The 18,321-nt window shown below is 34.4% G+C and overlaps 1 protein-coding gene across 1 annotated transcript; it reads right to left on the reverse strand.

Moving 5' to 3' along the window:
* Positions 1-9,386: 9,386 nt before the first annotated feature.
* LOC108475163 (ABC transporter G family member 6-like) lies at positions 9,387-12,365 on the reverse strand. The gene has a single exon (XM_053027167.1). It carries the CDS (start codon positions 12,088-12,090, stop codon positions 9,838-9,840), a length of 2,253 nt encoding a protein of 750 aa, XP_052883127.1. The 5' UTR covers positions 12,091-12,365; the 3' UTR covers positions 9,387-9,837.
* Between the last annotated feature and the right edge of the window lie 5,956 nt (positions 12,366-18,321).

The raw sequence follows: 18,321 nt of genomic DNA on the forward strand, positions 1-18,321 counted from the left end.
AGCTGTCTTGGCTAGTGGAAAATACTTCAATAAGAACTTTTCGATCATTTGGTCCCATAGTGATAGAACCTCATGGTAGGGAGTTCAACCACTTTTTAGCCTTATTTCTTAATGAAAATGGAAACAAACGAAGGTGAATGGCGTCATAAAAAATGCCATTAATCTTAAAAGTGTCGCAAAATTCTGGGAAATTAGCCAAATGAGTAGTTGGGTCTTTGTCCTGCAAACCATCAAACTGAACAAACTGTTGACTCATTTGAATAGTGTTAGGTTTCAGTTCAAAATTATTTGCAGTAATAGTAGGTCTAACAATACTCGATTCAGCCCAGTTCAAATAGGCTTGGCATAATCGTATATAGTACGATGAGCAAGATTTGGATTTACAAGATTAGCAGAAAGTAGCTGATTATTCTGATTTTCTGCCATATCCTCATTATTAATAACTTCCTCTTGCTCTTCTTTTGTACTTTGTCGACTCTACCTTGCCTCTCTACTGTTTTTACGAGTTATACTTTCAATTTCATTGTCAAATAAAAGTGGTCCCGACGGGTTTCTTCTAGTCATAAACTAAAGGAACCTGCCAGTAGCAAATAAAAGAACAATTAGAAAATAAGAATTAAAAATGAAAATAAAAATAAAATGCAATAAAAATAAAAAATGGCTAAAGTAATAAAAATTAAGTGTTCCTAATATCTTAGTCCCCAGCAACGGCGCTAAAAACTTGATGATGATTTACTTAACTAACTAAAATCACGAAAAAGGCAAGCGCACCTATCGAATACTAGTATAATTATGGTGAGTCAGGAATATCATATCCACGAGGACTAAAAGTACTAGTAATTACTATCTTTTTATTATCTAGCCTATAAATTAAAGGGGACGTTTTTAATCTAAATTTAACTAACTAATTATTAACAACACGGCAGAGAATATAATGAGAAAATACTTGATTATGACCAAAGAAAAGGACAATACCCAAGAAAAAATCCACATAGACTTCACTTTTTATTCTGAATCTGAATTAGACGATTTATTCACTTGTCTTGATCTATAAAAATCCCTAAATTATGTTAATATCTCTTTCGAGAGAAAGAACAACTGACTTTAAGTTGATTGATTGAAATCTCTTTCTAATTAAAACTTCTATTATCGTATGAACTTGATCTATGGATTCCCCTATTAGATTTGACTCTAATCCGGTAGATTTATGTCATCCTATTTCTAGGATTGCATGCAATTCCACTCAATTATGCCAGATCTACTCTTAAACAGGGACTTTTACTCCACTGAAATATGTACATCACACTTGAATTAATATCCTAAAAATATTAAAGGAGAAATAAACGTACATAATTGAGAACAAGAACAAATATTTATCATATAATCCAAAAAATTAAATAATAAGATCTATCATAGGCTTCATCTTCCCTAGGTATCTAGGGAATTTAGTTCATACTTTAGGAGGAAAACATCTCAAAATTAGGAAAACAACAAAATATAAAGAAACCCAAAAACTTCTTAGAGAAATTGAATGGAGATCCTCAATCTTGAAAGAGATCCTACTTCTGAGTTGATTCTAACGGCGTTCTTCGAGTAATTTCATCGTTCTACTCTGCGTACTCCCTTTGATCCTCTTCTAGTGTGTATTTATGGACTTTAGAATGCTCAGAAACCCTGAAAATTGGCTTCTTTTGCGTGTTTGGGAAATAGGGAGCGATATCAACACGGCTGGCACATGGGCATGTGGCCAGCCCGTGTGGGAATGCCCAGGCTATGTGGTTCCTAAAAATTGCTCGTTTTGTCTAATTTTGGCTCGTTTTCTGCTTTTTTTGCTCCCCTATTCTCTCTTAAGTATAGAAACATGAAATTAAAAGATTAGGAGCCCCAGTTTCACCAAATTATATAATAAATCATCAAAAAACATGCCAAGTATGGGATTAAATTATGTTACTTTTATGGTTTATCATGTTTCAACCTTACTACACTCATTCTACTAGAATATGGTTTTACAAGCTTATAAATAGACATAGTCTACTCCTCTTGTAATTATTTGAATTCGACATAGTGAATTATCTTCTTCTTTACCTATGATTTTTTCCCAAAAAGGTTTCCACGTAAAATCTGTATTCTTTATTTTTCTTTCTCTTTTCTTTGGGATACATTGTCATTATTGACATTTTATTTTTCAGAAATTGGTATCACAGCTTCCGGATTGTTCATCTCAATCACAGTAATGGCATCTTTGAATTATGAAATTCCACTTTTGGATTGCAACACTAGATTCACATTGTGACAAATAAAGATGCAGGCAGTTCTTGCGCAGATGGACTCAGAGGACGCCCTATTGGGGATAGATAAAATGCCTTCAACATTGATGGAGGAAGCGAAGAGGCGTAAAGATTGAAAGGTGTTAACACAGTTACATCTGCATTTGTCTAATGAAATTTTATAGGATATGATGAAGGAGAAGACCACCGCTGCATTATGGAAGAGGTTGGAACAAATATGTATGTCGAAATCTCTAACCATCAAGTTGTATATGAAGTAGCATCTTTATGCTCATTGTTTAGAAGAATGTGCGTCTGTGTACACACCTAACAGTGTTTAAAAATATTCTTTCAAACTTGGAGGCCATAAAGGTTTAGTATGATAAGGAAGATCTAGGGTTGATTCTACTTTGTTCATTGCCCCCGTCTTATTCAATCTTTAGAGACACAATTTTATATAGCCACGAGTCTCTCATAGTTGATGAGGTTTATGATTCTTTGACCTCGTATGATAAGATGAAACATCTTGTGGTTAAGCCCAACTCTTAAGGAGAGGATCTCATTATTCGTGGGAGACAATATCAGAATGCTAATAATGATCATAGAAGGACACATGAACGAAATCCTCGCGGTAAATCCAAGAGTAAATTGAAGTCTTCAAATAGAGGTAAAACTTATAACTCCTGCAATAAGAAATGACGTATTAAATTTGAATGCTATAAGTTGCAAAACAAGATCAAAAGGGAGGCTGCGAATCAAAAGGGAAAACAACCAGAAAAATTCGGTGAAGCAAATGTTGTAGAAGACTATAACGATGGTGAACTTCTAGTAGCTTCTGTCAACAATTTTAAAGTGAGCGAAGAGTAGATCCTTGATTCAGGCTACACCATCCACATGAGTCCCAATCGGGATTGGTTTACAACTTACAAAATAGTGTTTCAATGTGTTATTTGTGTTATTTTGATGGGAAATAATGCTTCGTGTAAAATCGAAAGTGTTGGAACAATTAAAATTAATATGTTTGACGGAGTTGTCAGAACACTTAGTGACGTGAAACATGTTCTAGAATTGAAGAGAATTTTGATTTCATTAAGTACTTTTGATTCAAAAGGGTACAAATACACAGCTGAAAGTGGGGTTTTGAAGATTTACAAAGGTTCCCTCGTTGTGATGAAATGGTAGAGAAAGACTGCCAAGTTATATGTTTTGTAAGGTTCTATGGTTATTGGTGATGCAGCTGTCGCATCATCTTCCTTATTAGATGATAATGTTACTAGACTTTGGCATATACGCCTAGGGCATTTGAATGAGAGTGGCATGGAAAAATTGAGTAAAAGAGGACTTCTTGATGGGTAAGGAATTTGCAAACTGAAATTTTGTGAGCACTGTATTTTTGGGAAGTAAAAGAGAGTTTGATTCACCAAAGTAATCCATAACACGAAGAGAATGTTGGAGTATATTCATTCTAATCTATGGGGGCCATCTAGAGTGTCTTTGAAAAGAGGAGCTAATTATATGCTAACACTTATTGATGATTTTTCCAGAAAAGTTTGGGCATCTTTCCTAAAGCAGAAAAACAATGTGTTTTCAGCATTTAAGTATTGGAAAACTATGATTGAAAAACAAATAAGAAAACAAATAAAACACATTTGCACATACAATGGCTTAGAGTTTTGTTCTGATGAGTTTAATGAACTGTGCAAGTTAGAAGAGATCCTGAGACACTTGATAATTCGTCATATTCCACGGCAAAATAGAATTGCAGAATGAATGAACAGAATGATCATAGAGAAGGTTCGATGTATGTTGTCAAATGACAAATAGCCAAAGTCATTTTGGGCTGAAGTAGCCTCTACTGCATGCTTTTTGATCAACTGATCTCCATCTGTTGCCATTGAGAAAAAAACTCCACAGGAGGTATGACCTGGTAATCCTATTGATTATTCTGATTTAAAGTTCTTTAGGTGTTCTGCATATGTTCATGTTGATAATGGAAAATTGGAATCGAGATCCATTAAATGTGTTTTTCTTGGTTATAAAATTGGTGTAAAAGGGTAGAAGTTATGGTGTCCTGAAATAGAAAAGTTGTAATTAAAAGAGATATTTTTTATGAAACTATTATGCTACCTAACTTATCTCTTAAAAACTCTTTCAATAAAGAATAGTAAAAGCAAGTAAAGCATCACATTAATTTAGAATCTACAACAAAGTTGATTCCTCAAGCCAATACAGAAATTTAGAATAGAGTTGCTTCTTCATCACAATACTCTATTGTTGAAAACATAACTAGAAGAGAGATTAAACCTCCAAAAAAGTATGTTGAGGCTGATCCAGTTGTTTATGCTTTAAATGTGGCTGAAGATATAGATGCAAACCAAGAGCCATCTAATTATTTTGAGGCGATTAGTTGTGAAGACTCAGAAAAGTGAATGTTTGATATGCAAGAGGAGATAGAATCACTCCAAAAAAAAAATAGAACATGGGATCTTATGAAACTTTCTAAAGGAAAAAAGGTTGTTCGTTGTAAATGGGTATTTAAAAAGAAAGAAGGGACTCCAGGAGTTACAGAACTCAAATATAAAGTAAGGCTTGTTGCAAAGGGTTACAGTTAAATTCTAGAAGTGAACTTCACAGATGTGTTCTCCCTAGTTGTGAATCATAGTTCGGTTCAAGCTTTGCTCGGTATCGTGGTCATGCATAATTTGGAGCTTGAGCAGTTAGGTGTAAAAACTGTATTTTTGCATAGAGAACTTGAAGAGGATATTTACATGCAACAATCAGAGGGTTTTACAATCTCAAAAAAAGAGGACTATGTTTGCTTGCTGAAAAGGTCCCTTTACGGTTTGAAACAATCACCAAGACAGTGGCACAAAAGGTTTGACCCCTTTATGACTTCTCATGATTTCAAAAGAAGTATCTTTAACAGTTGTGTTTACTTTAAGAAAAAAGTTATAGTTCTTTTATGTATCTACTCCTTTATGTTGATGACATGTTGATACCAACGAAAGATAAATGAGAAATAAGAAAAGTCAAAGCCTAGCTTAGTGAAGAATTTGATATGAAAGATTTAGGACCAGCAAATAACATACTTGGTATGGAGATTCTCATAGATAGAAAAATAAGCAAATTGTACCTAAGTTAGAATGGGTACATTGAGAAAGCTCTTTGCAGGTTCAATATGCAGAGTGCTAAGCTTATCAATACTCATTTAGCAGCCCATTTCAGACTTTCATAGGCTTTGTCTCCACAATCAGATGATGTGATTGAGTATGTGTCACATGCTTCATATTCTAGTACTGTGGGATCTCTCATGTATGCTATGGTTTATTCACATTCAAATTTATCATATGCAGTCAATGTAGTTAGCAGATACATGGCGAATCTTAGTAAAGAACACTAGAAAGTAGTTTAGTGAATTTTAAGATACTTACGAGGTACTACTGATGTTTGCTTAGAGTCATTTTGGGTATGTTGATGTTGATTTTTTTGGAGACCTTGATAGAAGAAGATCTCTCACAAGTTATGTCTTTACAATCGGAGGTTGTGCAATCAGTTGGAAAGCCACTTTGCAAACTACAGTCGCTTTGTCTACCATTGAAGTTGAGTACATGGCGATTACTGAGGCTTGCAAAGAAGTCATTTGGTTGAAGGGACTCCTTAGTGAACTCAATAAAGACCTTCAAATCAGTACAGTATTTTGTGACAGTCAAAGTGCCATCTTCTTTACGAAAGATCAAATGTTTCATGAGAGAACAAAGCACATTGATGTTCGGTATCATTTTGTTCATGATATTATTGCTTGTAGTGATATTGTTGTAAGCAAGATTAGTACTCATGAAAATCTTGCAGATGTGATGACTAATCACTTCCCATAACCAAGTTTGAGCGTTACTTAAACTTGGTTGGTGTTCATTGTTAAAAAATACCTCTTAAGGGATTTCGTGGAAGAGGTGGAGAACTTGTTCGTTGAGAATTCGTAGTGAAGAACTTATTCATTGAGAATTCGTGTCAAGGTGGAGATTGATAGAATTGAGTGACCTGAATCCTTGTTAAAATAAAATACAGTGGTAAAATAAAATAAAAGTAAAATTCATATAGAGCTACACTTCTTTTATTTTATTTTAGAATAAGTTTTTCAATCTTATTACACTTCATCTATTTGATATTGATTAGAATAAGGTGTTTCAACCTTACTATACTCATTCTATTAGAATATGGATTTACAAGCCTATAAATAGACATAGTTTACTCCTCTTGTAATCATTCGAATTCGACATAGTTAATTATCTTCTCCTCTGCCCGTGATTTTTTTCCCGAAAGGGTTTTTACGTAAAATCAGTGTGTTCTTTATTTTTCTTTCTCTTTTCTTTGTGATACATTGTCATTATCGACATTCTATTTTTCACACTACACACCTATATATATATATTGTAATTCATATGAAATTGAAGATGATGAGAATTTGATAACATTTCATAAAATTTGCTAAGTATTTTCCTTGTTTTCTCTCTTATTTTTATTGTCATGTTCTCTCAACTTCTCAAAACACCAACACTTAATCACTTATTAATCTAAGAACATTTTCTTCCAACATCCATCAAAAAGAAAGAAAGAAAGAGCATTTTCTTCTTCATTTACTCACCATTACCGTAGTTTCAATTGGGAAAATTGGTAAGTTGTGCTTTTAATTCGAGTTAAATAATTGATACATAATGCTTAATGTTATACGATCTACGAAAATAAAAATTTACTCGAAAAATAGAAAGTGGCAAGTAATGTCATATCATAAAAATAGATGATAATTTTATTTCTTTAATAAATATAAAAATTAAATAAAGGGTTTAAAATTTAAAAAAACATAATTGAAATTAAAACAAAATAAAATAAAATCAATAGGGAAAAACTCTAGCCAAAGGTAATTTTTCACTCTTGAAAAATATAACAACATAAAATTATATTAAAAATAAAAAAACTCAAAATTTACCTTTTCTTTTGATAAAACACAATATTTTTATTACACTAAAATAAATTAATAAATTTTAACTTATTGTACACAAATAAACTAATAACCTTCCTAAATAAAATCAACATTTATTTACTTGATACAAATCAAAGTACAGAATTTAGTTAAAAAAAAGTAAAATAGTTTAGGTTGTTTCCATTTTAGTATTACGGAAGGAAAAATACAAAACATAAATTATGGAAATTACCAAAGTAATGTTAAAGGATTGGAACAAAGTCAGTAAATAGACAAAAGAAGAGAATTTGCATGTAAAAATGAGTAAATCACAGAGATTGTCTTTATCATAATTTATTCTGGATGGGTGATTTAATTTTTAAAAATTATTAAATCGTAAATTTTTTTAATTTTGCAAAACCAAATCGAACTATTATAGTTGCAAGTGAAATGAATTTGTATGGGAGTTGGTAATTTGGAGAACAGATTATAAACATTTTAATTTCTTAAATTATCACTGCACATTTAAATGAGCACTTAAAACCAACTTTGTTAAACATAGTAAAATAGCAGCAACCCAGGAAATAAATGTAATTGAAGAACGCATTATTTGTTAGGCAATATTTCACCTGTTTTCAAAGTTGGATTGTTTGCATTAATGGGATTTGTCAGCTAGTTTCATTTCTACACCTATTTCTTATATTTTATATTTGGAATTTCTTGTTGAACAAATTTTGGAGTAAAAGAAGAAAAACACTGTATGAAAACCCTCAGAAACAGGTAACTGTTTAGTCTTCATGATTATTGAAGTGTGTAGGCCACCAAACTAATAAATAATTGCTGATCCCTTTATTTAAGCCTTAATAAAAGTCCGACAAAACTAACCATTTATTTCACTCTCCAATTTTATACTATTTAATCTTTTTATCTTTTAAATTTATAATTTTTTTGTCAAATTATTCTAAAATAAATAAAAAATTGACTTTTTTAAATTATGTTGATACAGTATATATATAATTATCATGTAGATGACATATTAGTATTTAATTATTTTTTAATTTTAAAAATTTTAAAAAGTATAAAATATTTTTAAAATTAAAATTATTAAAAATAAAAAATATTTTTTAATATTAATTAAATATCGATATGTCATCCATGTGGTACACTACATGTATACCACCACACTATGTCAGTAAACTTAACAAACTTAACTTTTTATCTATTTTATGATGATTTGATTAAAAAACACATGATTAAAATAGAGGATGAAATAAATATTTTGTAAAGTTAAGAGGGTTTGCCTTAACTTTAAAATATTGGTGAACGAAAGTCAATTATTGTACATAAAGTGCACATTCAAAACCCTTATCTTTATATATCCATGTGAAAAAAAAAAGAGTGTATTTTTCAAGGTTTTTACAACTAAAATTTCTAACTTTCTTCCGACACAAATATTTTTTCCAAAGTTTCTCCTTCTTAACACTTCATATAATTTATTTAATATTTGTTGCTATGCTTCCGAGAAATTTAATTTATAACTTGAGAAGTAAATGTATTGTTTTGTATTGGAATTTTATCTACTAATCCTATTGAGAGTTTTTGTGAGTTCGGGAAATTGAAGAATTTGCATATATATATATATATATATATTATTAATTTTTGATTGAATTGATTTTATAAATTAATTAAGCATTAACTTAAATAGAAAAAATTTAAAATTATTTAAAAAATTATTATTATGATTTTTTTATGTTTTTCTATTTTATATAAAAATTTATGAAAACAAATGAAACTTGAAATAAATCTACAAAATAACTTGAAGATTTAAACATAATCTACTAAAACCTTGTTAGCTTTCTCTACAATTTTCTTTTATAAATATTTTTTACTCATATAATAAATGTGGCATAATTTACTAAATTTACGAGGAATATGTGGAATTAAATATGTTTAAACATGTATTATTTATTTATGAATAACAATGTAAATTATAATATTAGAAGATTTGATTTAATAATTAGATTATGTAAAAAAAAAGCAAATAAACGAATTTTAAATTATATTTTATGTTGTAATTTGTTTACCTACTTATATCTAAAACATAAAAGGCAAGAAGAAAACATAATAGCAGTCAAAACTCAAAACACTATCTTTACCATAAGTTTACAAGTCAAACAAAAATAAATTTATAAGTTTGTAATTTATTTTAAGAAATAAAATTTTGGAGAACGGAAATGAATGATTTCCCATTCAACAGTTCAATTCAATTGATGAAAACCCCCCAATAAATACAATCAATAAAACACAAATTACTGATGTCAAAAAAAAATAAAAATAAAAATAAAACACAAATTACAACAACATTTCTCAGCCAAATTCACTTCTTACATCAACAACTACCTTAATTCCTCTCGTTTTTATTTTACAAATTATGCAGAAAATCCCGAATTTTCTTTTTCACATTCTCTTGTTTTTGCTTCACCATTATTTCCCAATAACAAAAAGATCCTGAATAAGAAACCCAAAAGGACTAAACTCCAATTCGAATAAAGACCATTGTTGTATTAATCGGATTAAACCCTTTCTTTCTTTCTTTTTTTTTTTTTATTGGTTTCAAGATCTCTTGTTTTTGCTTCCCAAGAGCAAAGAGAAGTAAAACAAAACCCGAAACAAGAAACCCCATGCCACTGTAATCAGCAAGCAATTCCATTTGCTTAAATCTGTAATCCCTTCTTGCTTCAGAATATCCAAACCTGTTGTCAAACAAGTTGAGCTTGTAATTCTCATCCCCAAAGTATTGCTTAATGACTGCAGTAATCTCACTTTCATGGCGGGAGGGACTACTCCAAGTGGTGAATTGTCAAATATTTGAATCCCTCTCACAAAACACTTGGTTGGGTTTTCAAATTCGTTTTGTAAAACTGCTTCATATGGGTATTTCACAAGGGACAAGTAATGGAACCATATCCAGTAAACTGGGATTCGGTCGCGGTTGATGAAGAAGCCGCTGAAGAGTAAGAAATACGCTAAAATAGCGACCACGATCGTGTAGCCTAACATCACATGCGGGACGACACCCGAAAGGAATGTCACGAATGAACTTCCAGACCAAAATGAAGCAAACATCATTAAGAAATAGAATAAGAATCCCGATAATCCACCATCTAGCCCTACTGCCCAGAATGTTGCCATTGCGAAAGCAAACGAAAGGAAAATCAAGCCTGGTAACGCCACTAATGCATTTGATATAACGTATGATAATCTTCTGTAAGCGTTGTAAGCGGTTTCTCTCATGAAAATGTACCTTTCTTGGAGAAAAACTGGAAGAGCATCGGCACAAGTGTAATATGTTGTCGACATTGCGAATGCGAAAAACCCTAGTCTTTCCTGCACCCCTTTTGGTGAATTATCAAGTTGCCAAAATACTGTCGCTAAAATGAACCCTGTCACTAAAACTGCTGCCAAACGAGTTCCAAACAACTCCGGCATCCGTCTTGAATTTAGGATCGATCGCTTCGACAATACCACCATTTCTTTCCAAAATGGATTTGCAAATGTTGGAACCATGGAAGATGAATTGATATCATTTGTAGCACCTGGAACAAGTTTGCCTCGAGATATACTGGCGCTAATTGCTTCTTTTAATGACAAGCCTAGTTCATCCGGCTCGGAGTCTCTGGTATGCTTCATGCTTTGCCATGTCTCGTTGAATTCGACCAAACTTTTTGTTCCTCCAGGGGACCCTTCGAGTTCTCGGATTAAGTCCAGGGCAAAATCCGTTTTGTTCTCGTTCTCGGGTATCGGATACCCGAACTCCGAGAAATACAGTGGCAAATTCGTCGGTGAACCACTGTAAACAGTTTGTCCACGAGACAAAAATATCAATCGGTCAAGCAATCCAAGAATACGATAACTTGGCTGATGAATTGACATTACAACCATGCTTCCACTCTGAGCTATCCTCTGTAAAACCTTCACCACCATGAAAGCACTGGTTGAATCCAGCCCTGATGTAGGCTCATCCAAGAAAAGAATAATGGGGTCATGAATTATATCGATTCCGATCGATACACGACGCCGCTCTCCACCGGAAACACCACGATGACCTTCATCGCCGATAACAGTTTTGGCTGCATTTCTTAAGCCTAATTGGTCGATCAAGGCTTGAACTCTCATTTTCTTCTTAGATTTCGACAAAGTCCGAGGAAGGCGAAACTCAGCTGCGAACATTAAGGTTTCTTCGACAGTAAGCATTGGGAAAAGCAAATCATCTTGCATAACGTAAGCTGAAATCACTTTCAACATTCGAGATTCCAAAGCTTCGCCATTTAAAGTGACGTTTCCTTTCAAACTCCCTTTAGCTATTCTGTTGGCTAAAGCATCAATTAGCGTCGATTTACCCGAACCACTCGCTCCGAGCACAGCCAGTATCTCACCGTCACGAGTTTCACCGGAGATATTATTAAGCAACGTCTTGTTCCTCGTAAAATAACTATCTCCGGCGGCAAGTGGACTGCCAACGACAGCAGCATCTGCGGAGGCGCTTCTGCCCCTCCGTCTGAAGAAACCAGGCAACGCCATTTTGCGAGGAACCTTTACACTATAAGTAAGGTTGTTAAAAGAAAGGAAAAAAGGTATCGGGCGCGGCTCGGTGACGTTGACGAGGACTTCATGAACAGGAGTTTCGTCTCCGGTGGCTTCTTTCCGTGCATCACCGACGTGTTTAAGTAGTTGGCCAAGTGTTGGGGAAGGCCCTGTGGCGGTTGAGAGTTCGCCGGCGATAAGCTCCAATGAGGGCTGGAAATACTGAGAAGAGTTATTGCTAGAATTAGCCGATGATATGTTTTCGGCAACAATACGAGACATGATAGGTTTAAGACAAGAAGAGCAAAAAGTATAGGTGTTTCTTTTTTAAGAGTGAAATGGGTGTTTGTTTTGGCTTTGGAGAATTCTATTTCTCTATTTATCGGAGTTTTAATATTAATTGTTTGTTTATTAAAAAAAATATATTTTTCTTCTCACTGGTTTTATTGGGCGGTAATAGAACGGCCACCTAAATCATCCAAACCTGAAAGGAGGAAGTTCATGGAAGGAGAAGAATAGCACACGCGGGAGAGTATGATTGATGGATATGGGTTTAGATGGACGGGTAAAAGGTGTAACGGGTTTATTAGTTCTAGGGGAATTAGGGCGTAAGCTTTATTTACTTAGTAGAAAAGGGATGATGGCTTTAGTTTAATGTGATATATTAAAGGCTATAATTTGACTACTTAATCTCAAGTTTTAATGGTTTAGTTATGGGTCAATAGATAAACCTAGGGCTGATGAAAACATAAAATATCCATAACCTTTCAACTCTGAGTTATAGATTTCCGCATGCAATCAAATCTTTTTTAAGAAATAACAGACATATTTCTTTTACACATTTTAACATAACATTCAATGCTCGATCAAATGGTTAAAATTCCAAAAAAAAAAATGTCATTTTTAAACAAAAATTATTGGATTACATCGATTTTTCTAAAAATTATAGGAATAAATTGAAAAAACAAAAAGGGTCAATTTCCAACGGCTCCCCTCCACCCAACGACTATATGGCAATGGCTCCTCTCACCCAACGATTACATTTTTTTTCTTATTTAAACCCCTAATTCCATTCATTTTCAATTCAATCTCAATTCATCTCTCTCATATTCTCAAATCTCTCCTAAATTTTTCTCAATTCCTCTTAATTTTTACTTAATTTTTATTCCTCTCGCAACCCTCTTTTTATTAAAATTGTATTAAGGTTTTTAAAATTAATTTTGTATTACAATTTATTTCAGATTTATTAAAACTAGTAATTACAAAATCTCTAATTCGCTTCGATGATAAGTGCATTTTGGACTATCAATTGCAAATTGTAAGAATTTTTTATTATATTTAATCTAATTTAATTTAAATATTTTGTTGTTATATTGGAATTTAATATTTTGTATTTTTTTAGATAAAGTTTGGAAGATCGTATTTTGGAGACGTATATTCATAATCTACCCGCTTTTCCACCGTCTTTAATCGAATCATACTTAAGAGATGCAAGATTTTTGCACGTGGCCCGTATGGGTGAGGGGTATAAATTGGACCCCACACTTGTAAACGTGCTGGTGGAAAAGTGGAGACCTGAAACACACACATTTCATCTTCTATGTGGCGAGTGTACTATCACACTCGAGGACATGCAATTACAGCTCGAGTTACTGGTGAATAGGCCGGTAGTGACTGGGTCAGTTATCGCAACCGATTTGAAAAATTTATGCAAGCAACTTTTAAGGAAGGTTCTAAACACGATTTATGGAGCCCTGATAGATATGAATTGGTTGAAAAGAAATTTTGGTATGATCAATGCGAAATTGAGTGAAGTTGAAAGAGAAAAACATGTTCAGGCATACATCCTTATGATCATCACGGGTCTCCTAATGCTCAATAAATCACGAAATCTTATCTATTTAAGGTGACTGCTAAAACTCGTGGACTTTAGAGACATGGGCGAACTTAGTTGGGGGTCAGACATATTGGTGACATTGTACCTGGAGATGTGTTGGGCGACGCAATCATAGAAAATTAAAATCGGTGGTTGCATGCTACTACTGCAATCATGGGCGTGATATCGATTGCCATTTTTACGTCCTCGAATGGACTACCCTTATACATTTCTACTCATAACAAGATAAAATTCATTAGATAATATATTTATCATATTTAAATTTATTTAAAATTTAAATTATTGTGTTAACATATTTTTTCAATAGTTGGAATATGGGACGAGTTATGTGGGACCACCAGGAGAGCTTCAAGATATAAGACTTCTGTTAGATCAACGATTAGAAGCGGAGGTATTTATTTTTTAAATTTCAATTATATAATATTGTTATATATCAATAACCAAAGACCCAAGTCCTAGAAAGGATCTGAGCCTCCAACCCACAACCTGACCATAAGTAGACAACAAGGCATATCAGCCTATAAGACAAGGTTGTAGCCCTAACTCACGAGAACCTTGTGCGAGCTTACAGAGTAAGGTCGCAAGACTAGCTCGCGGATCCAGCTCACAAGGCAAAGTTACAGACCTAGCTCGCACGAACTGGTGAAGATCGTAGTCTCACTTTGCATACACCCAAAGGACTCACTAAAAGGGCCACATACTCTGCAAGCCATCCAGACACGTGCTTAGTAAGTACGAAACCCGCCTAGAGCGCTAGTTCTAAAAGTAAAAAGGACCGCATGCTCCATAAACACGTTCCTAGTAGATATGGAGTTTGCAGAGAATGTCAGTACCGGAGGCAATAGAATAAAGACAAAGTAGTGGGCTCCTACTATGAGCTATAATAGTACTTATAATTGCATGTATAAATACCCTAACATTCCTATCAATAAGATATAAGAAAAATATTACTCAACAATTAGTGCGGTGAGCGTGGAACTTACTTCCAATCATCAGATTTCTTCTAGTTTGATTAACTTTTCTTTGACACTCGAAGTAAATGGCTTACTCAAATGAAACTTTCCCCTTCAACCCTTTTTCAGGACAAGCCAGAGCGTCGGGTTTCGGTGCCCAACACTACGAGACAAACTTATTTGCTTCATGGCCCGCCGACAGGCCAAAAAACCTTAACAATGCAGTTTGTCGGGAACCTTACCCTTCTTTACACTTGTACCTCTCCATAGGTCAGGGACGACCACTTGCTCTCAAATAGTAAACACCTTCACAGCAATTCCTAGCCCTCCAAGAGCAGATAAAGTTCATGAAAGAGTAAATGACAACTTAAGAAGCATGATTTGTAGAATAACATGCCTTCCATCAAGAGCTACTGAGACAGAATGAGGACATGCAAAGAAAGATACATGCGGACAACTTTGGTTCCGCGGACAACTTTGGTTCCCAGGACAACATGAATACACAAGATGAAACCTCAAGCACAAAAGTGAAAGAATGACAAAATGAAATTGACAAGCTGCATCAAGAAGTATGGGCATTACATCTTAAGTTACGGGACATAGACTAGTTGTTCTTCTCCAACAACCTGTTGGCCCTAAAATCGCGACAATAGGCTTATCAAGCAATTCCAGGGTCCTAAAAGACATGTTTGAGGGGAGGAGAGACCCACAGGCTCACTTGATGCAATACAATGTATGAACGTGCTGGGGGCATTAGATGCAACGAAGTGCAAAGCTTTCTCGACAATGTTAATGGGAAGCTCCAAAGATTGGTACATAACTCTCTCACAAGGTTCGGTCTGCAACTTCTCACAGCTAGGCCAGATGTTCTTAGGTAGGTTTAGAGCCCACCGAGCGATCACGAACACACCCATAGAATTAATGTCAATGAAACAATAGGAAGGCAAATCCCTTCAAAACTACGTGAAAAGATTGCATGCAGCGACCCTCAACACGAAGAACTTGGAGGACTAGTTGGCAATAGATGCATTCATCATGGGAGTACAAAATGACCACACGAGTACTCATTTACATATAATAGACCACAGAGTCTAGTAAACCTATACCAGCAAGCTCATATGTTCGTTGAGGCCGAGGAGATTAAAAGAGCATTGCGAGATACCTTTCAAAAAGAATACTGGTCGACAGGAAAAGTGCAGTAGAGGTTCTATCCTAGGAAACATATAGAAAATGGGGTTAAAAGAGCGGTCGTTATCCAAAGCTAGCCTGCTATACAATTTTGCGAATCATCTAGTCGAGGTGAAAGACTCAGTCACCCTGCCAATCATCTTAAGGGATGACGAGCATACAACCATAAAATATGTCTAGTTTTACGTAGTGGACCACTCATGGCATACAACACAATTTTGGGAGACTAATAATGAGAGTGGCGAGGGTAGTGGTGGCGACTTTCTGCATGAACTTAAGTTCCCAACAAAGATTGGGGTCAGTTTTATGCGATCTGATCAACGCACAACAAGGTAATGCCACATGATGTCTGTCAAGCAAACGAGAGAACCCATAACTGAAGGGTAAAATTTCTAGGAGGCTGAATTAGCAAGCCAAGTTCTTGACCTGGATAGGTTATATGTGAAAGACGAGCACAAGAGCAAAAAGCCTAAAGCTACGGAGCATACCAAAACTATGCAGCTCTTCTACAACAACGAATAGAGAATGATTAAGATCTAGTTAGCATTAAAGGAGAACCAAAAAAACAAATTGATCAAGTGCCTAAGAAAAAACTTAGATGTCTTCGTCTGGTTTATGACGAACATACTGGGTGTGGACCGTAGATAATCGGACACAAGTTGAATTTGCTTCCCAAAGCAAAGCTGATAAAGCAAAAAAGAAGGAAATTTTCACCACAGGTGGTAGAGACAATAAGGAAGGAGGTCGCTAAGGTGTTGGCGGGGTTTATCAAGGAGGTGGAATACCCAGACTAGGTCTCAAATATGGTAATGTGAAGAAGGTAAGTGGTAAATGGAGGATGTGCATCGACTACACAAACCTCAACAAGGTGTGCCCCAAGGCTAACTTTCCCATACTTTCGATCAATCATCTAGTTGACACCTCCGCAAGCTACCTATTCATGAGTTTCATGACGAGCTAAGGTACACAAAAATGGAAAAATGTATCTATGCCTTGATTATTACAACTCGCAAATTACGATCGTATTTTCAAGCCCATCCAGTCATCATAGTTACTAATTAACCTATGAAAGAGGAGTTATCCAAAGTAGATACCTCGGGAAGAGTAACAAAGTGGAGTATCGAGCTCATTAAATTTAGGGTAGACTTCACCCCACAAATAGCAATAAAAGGACAGGTACTAACAAACTTCATAGTGAACTGCTCGTTTGAGAAGACCAATGACACAACAGGTAATACGAGTTATAACTTGATATATCGTATGATAAATTACCTTGTAAATATTATGTGACGTATGAATATTGATGAAAGTTAGCAGTTTAATTAGACATATTTTATGATGAGGCATAATATGCTAACAACTCTTGAGTTTTATAGCAAAGTATCATGTGTCTTATATTTTGTACTAAAAATTATTTTTCGTTTGTTGAACACCGTTGATAGTAAATCCACCCTCAGAAAGTACACATAGAACTAACAATCCAAAAAGTTGGCTAGTTTATGTTGACAGCTTCGCAGCCAAAACAAGATTATGGGCAAGCGTACTTATAATTGACACTGATGGCAACAAATGGCAATATGAATTACCATTCGAGTTCCAAAAATCAAATAACACCATTGAATATGAAGCATTTATCTCAAGATTGCAACTAGCATGCCAATTAGGAGCAAGGGATCTGATTGTCCACACAGATTCCCAATTGGTGGCGAAGCGAATAAATAGTGAATATGATGTAAAAGAAGAAGTGTAGAAAAAATATCATGCGATGGCAACTCAACTGTTCATAGGATTCAACAAATTCGAAGTTAAACAATTTCCAAGAATGACAAGACACGCGTCGACTCTTTGTCAAAATTAACAACCTCCATCATTATTGAACAAAGAGGAAAAATCCTGCTCGAGCATAAACAAGCCTTGAGCTATGATGCGCCCCAAATACGCTTTATGGCCAAAGAGGAGACATAGATGACGTCAATAATCCACACACTGCGAGGTGAACAAGAAATCCAAGATAAGATAGAGCTCACAAAGCTACAATTCTAGGTTGTAAGGTATGTCATTATTGTAAACTATGAATATTTACTAAATTCCTTATATATGAATTGGATACCTAGATATTGCAAACTCATTATATGTTAAATTAAAACAACGTGTTTCATCTTAAATTTAATAGATACACCCTTTTGGAGGGTGTACAATATAGAAAAGGGTTTTCACATCCACTGTTACGGTGTCTATAAATGACTGAAGCTGAATACATTATGAGAGAAATCCACGAAGGAATTTGTTGTGACCACTTAGGATGTAGATTGTTAGCATAGAAGATTGTTTGCACAGAAGATCTTTAGGCAAGGATACTTCTAGCCTACTATACAGGAGGACGCCCATCAGTTAGTTTGCAAATGCAACTCTTGCCAAAGGAACACCAAAATCCAGCAACAATCAGTAGAGACCTTTCAGATCATGTTAGGTTAT

The sequence above is a fragment of the Gossypium arboreum genome, chromosome 4, assembly GCF_025698485.1.
Source record: "Gossypium arboreum isolate Shixiya-1 chromosome 4, ASM2569848v2, whole genome shotgun sequence".
Taxonomy (NCBI): Eukaryota; Viridiplantae; Streptophyta; class Magnoliopsida; order Malvales; family Malvaceae; genus Gossypium; species Gossypium arboreum.